At 35.6% G+C, this 9195-nt stretch overlaps 1 protein-coding gene across 1 annotated transcript; it reads right to left on the bottom strand.

Annotated features, from left to right (window-relative positions):
* Window positions 1-914: 914 nt before the first annotated feature.
* npy2r (neuropeptide Y receptor Y2) lies at window positions 915-4333 on the bottom strand. Its single transcript, XM_038306151.1, has 2 exons — window positions 4143-4333; window positions 915-2110 (listed from the first exon to the last, which is right to left on the bottom strand). Exon 2 carries the CDS (start codon window positions 2094-2096, stop codon window positions 1002-1004), a length of 1095 nt encoding a protein of 364 aa, XP_038162079.1. The 5' UTR covers window positions 2097-2110; window positions 4143-4333; the 3' UTR covers window positions 915-1001.
* Window positions 4334-9195: the final 4862 nt, after the last annotated feature.

Genomic DNA, 9195 nt, shown 5'->3' with positions numbered 1-9195 from the left:
CAACCTTAGGCTATAGTCTTTTTTCAGTCTTTTACAAGATATCTCTGTGGATTTCCATGTGTTTATGCTAATCTTTCAATAAAATATCCAAGCAAGTTGTTATAGTTCTATTTCCATATTTTTTTCTTTCCAGTCTTCAATAAAAGCTGTATTTCTGAAATGTACAATTAATAGTGGTCTTAGGAACATACATACTCTGACATGAGGCATGAGTCTCTGCAGTTCCTCCACAGACACGATGGGCCTCTTGCTGCTTCTCTGAATGGTGCTTTAATTAACTTTACTGTTAGGTTAGGTGGATGGCCTTACAAGTTTTACAGTTGCGTCACACTCTTTCTATTTATGGACAATGCATTTGAAAAGTGTTCATTGAGATGCAGCTTTTTTTTGTCCTACAATTCCTATTTGCAACATGCTCCACTGGATTTGATTTAGAAGTTGTACAGTTTAGGCGGGGGGAAAAAAGGTCCGAATCTGCACCCTAACCCTATAAAGGACACTCTACAAGGGTTACACCATTTTGTAGGGGTGTCTGAATGTGTCCTAGATGAAAAAGTGTTAAAATCAAAATGTGGCACTGTGCACCTTAAAAAATAGTGTACATCAATGGTCACTAGACAAGCTGATATATCCCAGAATGCTTTGCAAGAGCTCTCCTCACAAAGCATCATGTGATTTTCTTGCACAAAAATAGAGTCACATTACCAACAGGGAGAGAAAAGTGGGAGTGTCGAAACAGTCAGTTAACTGAGTTAACTTTAAAGTCCACTATACAGTTGCTGCTCTATACAGTGATCGAGGAGTTAGGGTGGACATTCGGACACAGTCCATGTATCTTCTCTTTATTTCTTTATACCAATTCCCCTTTGATTTACTTCACCCAGTGAAATCCCAATAATATACATAGAAGTGTTTCATTTTAACATGACAAATGTATAAAAGCAACATACATTTTCAGGACACTGTAGAGTATGAGTTAGCAAAGTATATCCTGGTTCACATTAGAGATTTGTTGATTGGAAGTCAGTACAGTCCTTTTCCTCCTCTTTTTGTTTCTCTCTGTTTTTCGAGGATCTGTATTTGACACCGAGGGGAGTATAACATTTGACCACAGATAAAAAAGCAGTCCTGTAGTTGTTGTTCATCCATCCGTACAGAATGGGATTGACGCAGGTCGAGCACATTGCCATGATGTGGAACACAGTGAAAACCAGCTTGAAGTCTTTCATGTTCAAAACAGTGTTATCAATGTCTATAGCGAGCTGAAATGCATGGAAAGGCAACCAGCTCACAGCAAAGACTACCACCATGGTCAGCATCATCTTGGTGGTCTTTCTCCTTCGCTGGTTGTCATTACGTCCGCATGTCATGTGTTTCTTTAGCTTGTTCCAAATGCGAATATATGCAACAGAATTAATAAGAAGAGGTATAACCACCTGAACCACAAGCATTGAGAAGCTGTAGATCTTTCCATTCATGCTGCTGTCCGGCCACTTCTCTGTGCACACCTGCAGGGACTCTTCTGGGGAAAGTTTAAAGGAACCATACTCCCTGAAAATGGCAAGAGGGCTAGCCAGTAAGGCACTGAGGGCCCATGAGATGACGATAACCACAACACACATATCTTTGGACATCTTGGTCTCCATATGGTTAACGATGCTCCTGTGGCGGTCCAGAGCGATGATGTTCAGAGTGATGGTGGAGACATGTACGGTCATGCCTTGAGCAAATGGCAACAAAAAGCACAACACTTGACCAAACATCCATTCATCGTAAAGTAGGTAGACAAGAGTGAAAGGCAAACACAGCGTGTTCACCAGCAGGTCAGCCACAGCTAAGTTCACAATAAAGAAGTTGGTCACTGTGCGTAGATTTTTGAACTTATAGACAACATAAATCACCAAGGAGTTTCCAGTAACTCCAAAGAGGATAATTGTGCTGTAAGCGAGGATGAGAACAACTTGAACTCCAACCAGTTTTGTGCTGTCATCCAATGTCCAGAGATTCCCATCACTTATAAATGAACAGCAGTTGAAAGGTCCATTTTGGAGAGGAAAATGTTCCTTTTCGGTCATGTTTAGTTCATCCGCATTCATGGCTAAGAGTCAACCTGTAGAATAAATATAGGATCATTATTAGGAGAGATAATGATTAACATAATTTGTTTTTCTATTTTGCAAAACTGGACATAACTTGCCAAAGCTAATTACACCCTGAGTAGTTTAAATGGAAAATAACAGGAAGTCACCAGCAGTTATCTTTTGATTTTCTCCCCTGAACCTTTAAAGACAGAAATATTAATTATAAACTTGCATATATACATTTTTTAAATAAGACAGGATTTATTTGCAAGTTATTGGAAGGTCAGTGCAGAGGTTGTTCTGAAAGCTTATTGTCAGAGATTTCTGCTGATATATCTGATATATATATATATATATATATATTATATATATATATATATATATATATATATATATATATATATACTACTTACTTTTTTCAGATATTAATATTTAAAGGCAAATAATACAACTAAAAAAAATTTTTTTTTGTTGGAAATAAAACAACTAAATAATTTTTCACGGTCTGTAAATATTTGGAGCATTGTAAATTATCTTGGAAATATATATTTACTGCCTCTGCAGAATTGCCTCTGCTGAGTAAGCACACTTTTTTTCAGATCTTAGTTTTTAAAAGTAAATAATACAACTAAATACTTTTTCACGGTCTTTAAATATTTGGAGCAATGTAAATTATCTTGGAAATATAAATACCTTACGGCAGACTTAAAAAAAAACTCATATTATTTACCTGGAATTTACAGAAATAGGCTGCTTTGATTTGTTGTTTTTATGCTAAACTGTGCTTATAGTAAAACAGTTTTAACCAAGATACTTTATTTGCTTTTGCTTTGTCTAAAGTTGTTAACTGTTTTAGGTTTTTGAAGGCTTAGAATAACAAACAGCAGACAATAAAGCTTATAACTTAGACTTAGGCTTAGATGGGTGCGTTTGTAGACCATTTACCAGTATTTACATCCCAAAAAAAATGATGAGTTAACAGCAACTGCCTATTTAGTGTTATCTAGTTACAAACATTTTTATCAATCAATGTTGTTTTTTCTCTTAGCAGTCAAAGCTGGATAAAATAATTGTTTTGCTTTTTATAGACCTACTCATCACTCACAAAAAACACAATGTGCAAAAAGTGCACAATAGCTTAGAGTGATTAACATGTGAATTAACGACCTCACCAGAGAAAACACATTATGCATAAGAGAATATGAAAGATTACAAAATACAGCAGATATCAGGACCTTGACTCAAAAAATCCTGAATGTAATCATCCCTATTATTAAATAACTGTATCATTTCACTTTTTCTACAAAAATCCCATACAGACCAAAAACTATGACAAAGAGAGCAGAGGAGAGTTTTTCAGCTATTATTACTGCAAAACAAATATAGTGATTTTGTTAATATCATGGAGTAGGCTATATTGAATAAAATGGGAAGAAGGGGGTTCAGAAAGCCCTACTGTATGTAATGAAGTAACAGAACAGTAGAAATGTTGTATAACGAAATGATTATAACAAAAAACAGTAATTCGCCTGTTTAACATTTGACTACACATATAACTTAGTATGTTTTTAGTTTTGCCATCAGAATGTCCATTAGGTTTATATCACAGATTGTTTATTTTGCTGGAAAGCATGCTATTTGGGAAAAAAAATGCTTCTTTTAAAATGCATGAAATTATAACACAAAGGAAAAATAGATGATAACCATTAGAATTAGCCCATTAATAATTAGATTTGGACCTGAATCTGCTGCTGTGTGAAGGCAACAGGTTCAGAATCCTGAAATTAACTTGAATTTGTACAAACAGGAAATATCATAAACTATGGAAAACAAAACAAAACCATAATTCACTAAGCTCAGGAGAATGGAAAAGATTTTAGGCTTAAAATAATACACACATCACCTGGTCGATTTTTTCACAATTATTAGATTGTGAATGGCCTGTACTTAAATGGTGCTTTTTCAATTAAGGAGACTTGATCAAAGCGCTTTGCTCTACATTCACCCACACACTCACAGACTTGAGATAAATGAATTTACCAATTGCTCAAATCCACTTACCTCAACGCACAAAGAGGTAGTCTGTTTCAGATTTTCGTCATTATTTATGCTTCTTTTAAACTTTTATTTTAGTTCCAATTCACAGAAGAGAAAACATTCAAACCGGATTAAACTGCAACCTGATCGCTTAAATCTTCCATGGATCGACATGGTGCGCGCAGAAGCGGGGCGCGCAGCCTTTCCCCTGTGCGCACTGCGGTCCGTTTGGCAATGACGGCTCTCTGACTGCCTTATGATGAGGCTGCCTGGATTACAGAGTGGAAACGCGTCCTCGAACTGAGAAATGATAGTTATTTTAGTCACAACACGGTCGCTATAGTTATATATCCTCTCTGTGCGAATTTGAATATTAAAAGTCTGAAGTCAACAAGAGGAAAAGTTGATGTGAAGCACAATCAAACTATCAGTATTATGAAATTGATGCCATTTTATTTATTTTTCGGGAGTGATATGCATTAAAATCATGGGCGGTTCTAGACATGGGCCAACGGGGGCCAGTGCCCCTGTAGATCATGTCCTGGCCCCTGTTGTGGCCCCTGTAGACATAATAGACATAATACTAATGAAATTCTAATGATGATATGTGCTGGAACAGACATGGTTAATGATTGATCCTTTGGATCTATTTTTTTTTTCTTAAAAAAACATTCTGTTTTACTAATCATTTAAAACTAATAAGGTGATTGCATCAGTGATATTGAGATAGGATCCCAGTTTTCAAAATCTTGCTTTTTTCAAAAAAAAAAAAAAAAAAAAGATTTACAGCTGAATTTATCAGTTTTTCTTGAGTTCTAATTCTTATTTTATAGAAAACTATAATTTTAACTTAAATGAAGTTAAAAATATATAAAATTCCTAAATGATCAATGTATATTGACCTAATATTCCAAATAATAGCTTGATTTGATCTTTTATCTATATATTTATATATCTACAATTTCTTGAGTTGCTTTTTTTGCTATGCTAAGGGATTTATTTTTTGTTTTTAACAATAATCCAATTGAACACTTTTGAGCCAAAAATAAATATTTTCAGTTAGAAGACATATAATTTTAATAAAGCCTAATTGAAGAAATTTCACTTTATGCGGCTCTTTCAATATATTTAAATATCTTGCCTGTTTTTTTTTGTTTGTTTTTTTTTTGCTTCATGTTTTTCTGTGCCCCCATGAAAAAACGCTGGCCCCTGGAACATTTGGTCTAGAACCGCCACTGATCTAAATTGGTTTCCTGCCTATATATGCTTAAAATACCAGCACTAACAGCACTAAAAAGTTATATACAAAGGCTGATGGGTGCAAATACCCTGCAAACACAAAATAGAACAACCAGATTAAGAAGCTGCAAACTAGCTTTGTGTGGAAAAAAAAGGGCTCCAGACCATTAGAAGGAGACAATCATGGACCGAACTCCTCGTAAAGGCATAAAAGGATACTCTTGCTCTGTTCAAAAACCTAGGACGCCTCCTTAGAAGGCCAGATTCGAACGCCGATTACGTCATAGCGCTGCGCCGAGGTCTGGTCGGATTCAAAGAGTACTCGTTATGCAGCCTTAAAATGTGTCCTTCTTTTAGCCCGATTTGGAGGACGGGTCCGATGTATCCTCGGTATCCTTGGTTTTCCCAGGATTCATTGCGAGACCAAGCTAGCCTGTTGCTCCGTGATCAGAGGAAAGGTTACTTGGCGCCGAACAATGGTGAAAATTGGAAGTTCAGTTTATTATAATACAAGTCTGTGAATAGTTCCGTCTGAGATTAAAGAAAATAGTTGTTTTAATGGTAATTGAGTCAGATATGTTTGGTATAATGTTTGGTTTATCTAAAGGTTTTAATCTGTTACTGTGTAAATGGGTTTGGCTGTAATTTAAGGACAGATTGTAGGGACTATAAATCTGATAGGATTTTTATCTTTTTATTGCTGTTTTGCACAATATGCTTAGTTAAATATTTTTTGTTGTTGAATACTAGAGATTTTGCAGATATATTTTTTATACATACGTCATTTAGATTTACTTATATCTTTCTACCTCTTTTATAGAATAGAATAGAAAATCCCTTTATTGTCCCACAATGGGCAAAGTTACAGCAGCAGAAAGATATTTGAAAATGGTCACACAAATGTGGACCTTAGAAAAATATATTAGAATAACAATCTTGTAAAGTGTTTTTAACAATATAAAACTGGAGAATAAATAACCAATATGCAGCTATGGACATTTTTACAGTAATGGATATTTGAAAATAGCAGCAACATCAGAGATGTGCAAAATGACAGCAGCATGTTATTTAACTGACTAAGGTTTATATCATTACATTTGATTTTATTTGTTCCTGCCCCCGCTGGTTGGAACCTTTATTCCACTCTGGATTCACATCAGTCTTTGTTCACTTTATAATAAAAAATAAATAAATAAACAAACAGTTTGAAAACGTCGGTTTTCATTCTTTTCCTGCTTTGTGTGTCAACTTTCACGGTTGCTAAGCAACAGAGCATATGGCGGTAAAACCCGCCGAAGGGAGGACCTGGTCGAATTTACAGCCAAAACTCTTCCGGTCTCCTTATTTTCAAGGACTTCGAAGGATCCAGTCTAGGTAGACCGCGTCCTTGGAGGATGCAGCCCAGGTTTTCGAACAGAGCCTTTATTCAAATTTCCTATTAATGAGCATCCCATTTATGTCCTTCTAATGGATCTTGTCCATAGACATTAAATGATTATCATCTCCTCCAAGTGGTCTGGATGCCTGCCTTTATGTAGAGCCACTTTGCAGCTTTCTTCAATTGTAGTTTTTTGGGGGGGGTTGTTTTTTTTGCAGCTTGCCACATTTTCCCTTTCCATGTGGTTTGGTTTTCAGTGTTCATATATACTTTTTGTGTTTGCAAGTCTCATTTAAGGGCTATTGTCAATGAAAGAAAGAAATAACACATTTTAGTCAATTATCTGAAATATTTTGTGATTAAAATCACATATTTCCCATGAAAAATAAGAACAAAAAAAAATAATAATTTTGAGAATAATTTTAAAGATTCTCCAGAAAAGAATGGGAAGTTTTTATATTTAAAGTCATATATATGTCAAAATAAACTCAGAAATATCAATGAAATGTGACTGTATATTTTCCAAAGTTTGAATGGTAGAATAAATACAGTCTTTTTTTCTTGTGTGACAATGGTTTTTCTCAGGTGATGACTTGCTATGACTGTACGTCACAAACTGACATTTAAAAAAAAGAGCAGAGGGGACTCCTAACTAGCACGATACTGTAACATCTACTTGATAATGCCATGTTAAAGCTTCTTCCTCACAGTCTCAGGCTGAGCCCCATCTGAGGCGTCCATGCAAAGCCAGATGAATTCATTCTTATACATACTTATACTCTGAATTGTTCACGACAATAAAGGGACCCACAAATGCAGAAAGAGAATATAGACTTCACATAGCACACTGTTTACAAAAGTAAAAATTGATGTGTTTGTCACTTCTAAAGAATTGTAATTCATATCACTAATACCATGCCTCCATTATGTCTTTTATACTATTGTATTTTCCCTCACCCCTTGTTCAGACAAACCCTGTCATCTGTGTGTCCTCAGTTCCATCACATAGGGAAACCATTCTAATCAATACAGTAATTACCTCTGGCTCTGTGGCCGTGGAATCTTACTCATGGTAAAGTATGTTTTCTGAGTTTTAATGGAATAAGTCATTTTACATCAAAATGCTGCCCTATTATGATTTAATAATGTTAAATGGACTAATGGACTTCAGTAAAGAGGAAAAGAAAATGCTAAAATAATCTTACTCAAGGTTAATCTGAAGTCCATCTTTCTTACGTAAAATAAAAAGTCCTTTTATTCAGACTTTAAATGACAAAGTGATGTCCTTCGGAAAGAGGATACCTAAAACTAAACCATGTCTTTTTCCTCTTTTGCTGCTGGGAAGGAAACTGTAAACCCAATGAGCATGTGAAGGTGAGCTCTGTTAAAATTAATTTGTTTCAAAGTATTATTTGAGCAGATGAGAGTCAGATTCAAACCTTACAGGTCCTTGTACTCAGATAATCTTTTTTTTACATCAAATACATTGTAGTAAAATCTCACTCAAAATGTTCTCCAAAAAGTGAAAGGAGTGGCAATAAGTTTTGATCTGCAGCCAACAGCTTTCATAAGTAATCTGAATAGTAATCAGAGTACAGCTGCATGTAATAAACCCAGACATGGACGGATGGATGGATGGATGGATGGATGGATGGATGGATGGATGGATGGATGGATGGATGGATGGATGGATGGATGGATGGATGGATGGATGGATGGATGGATGGATGGATGGATGGATGGATGGATGGATAAATATACAGCTCATTCTGAAGGCCTCAGCAGTTTGATAGAGAATATCATTGAGCAAATAAGATATGGAAGACAAAAAAAATGTCTCCAACAATTAAAGATAAAGTTGTTGTGAAGAAAGGAAAGTTATAATATAACACAATAATCCAAGTGTTTTGGATTATTTTCTATTATTCCTGCATGTGTTTTTAAACTCTATTAATGCCTTAATAAAAAATGTTATCATCTTCATTTTGTACATAACAAAGATTTGGGAAATAAAAGGGAGTGGATAGTTCTTAACAGCAAGCTCTGTCACTGTACATTTGGGATATCCTTGATCTAGAACACTGTATAATATTTTAATATGGCTGGAGCCAGTGAAGTCTCCTCATTTTACAAATTTGTGTATGATGTAATGGTGTGTAGATGTGGCAAGCTGTATGTAGAAAATGCTTCTCTAACTGGTATTCTGGACCAAAGCAAGCACGATGGTAAACGCTGCCATCTGTAAGCGGAGCCATATTTCTGGTCTGAGTACAATTACAGTTTCTGTCAAAATCTTTTCTCATGTCTCATAGACATTTAATCCATCCATCCAAAATCCGTCACGCTTATCACAAGCGGGGCTGCGAGGAGTGCTGGTGCCTATCTCCAGCTGTCTACGGGCTAGAGGCGAGGTACATATTAGACAGGTCGCCAGTCCATCGCAGGGCAAAAAAGAGACAA

The sequence above is a fragment of the Cyprinodon tularosa genome, unplaced genomic scaffold (assembly GCF_016077235.1).
Source record: "Cyprinodon tularosa strain WSP-4 unplaced genomic scaffold, ASM1607723v1 ctg573, whole genome shotgun sequence".
Classification (NCBI taxonomy): Eukaryota; Metazoa; Chordata; class Actinopteri; order Cyprinodontiformes; family Cyprinodontidae; genus Cyprinodon; species Cyprinodon tularosa.
Note: the sequence above shows the minus strand (reverse complement) of the source record. Positions and strands in the feature narration are given on the sequence as shown.

Coding starts and splice junctions, on each gene's coding strand:
- npy2r (XM_038306151.1), bottom strand. CDS start 2,096: ATGAATGCGGATGAACTAAACATGACCGAAAAGGAACATTTTCCTCTC.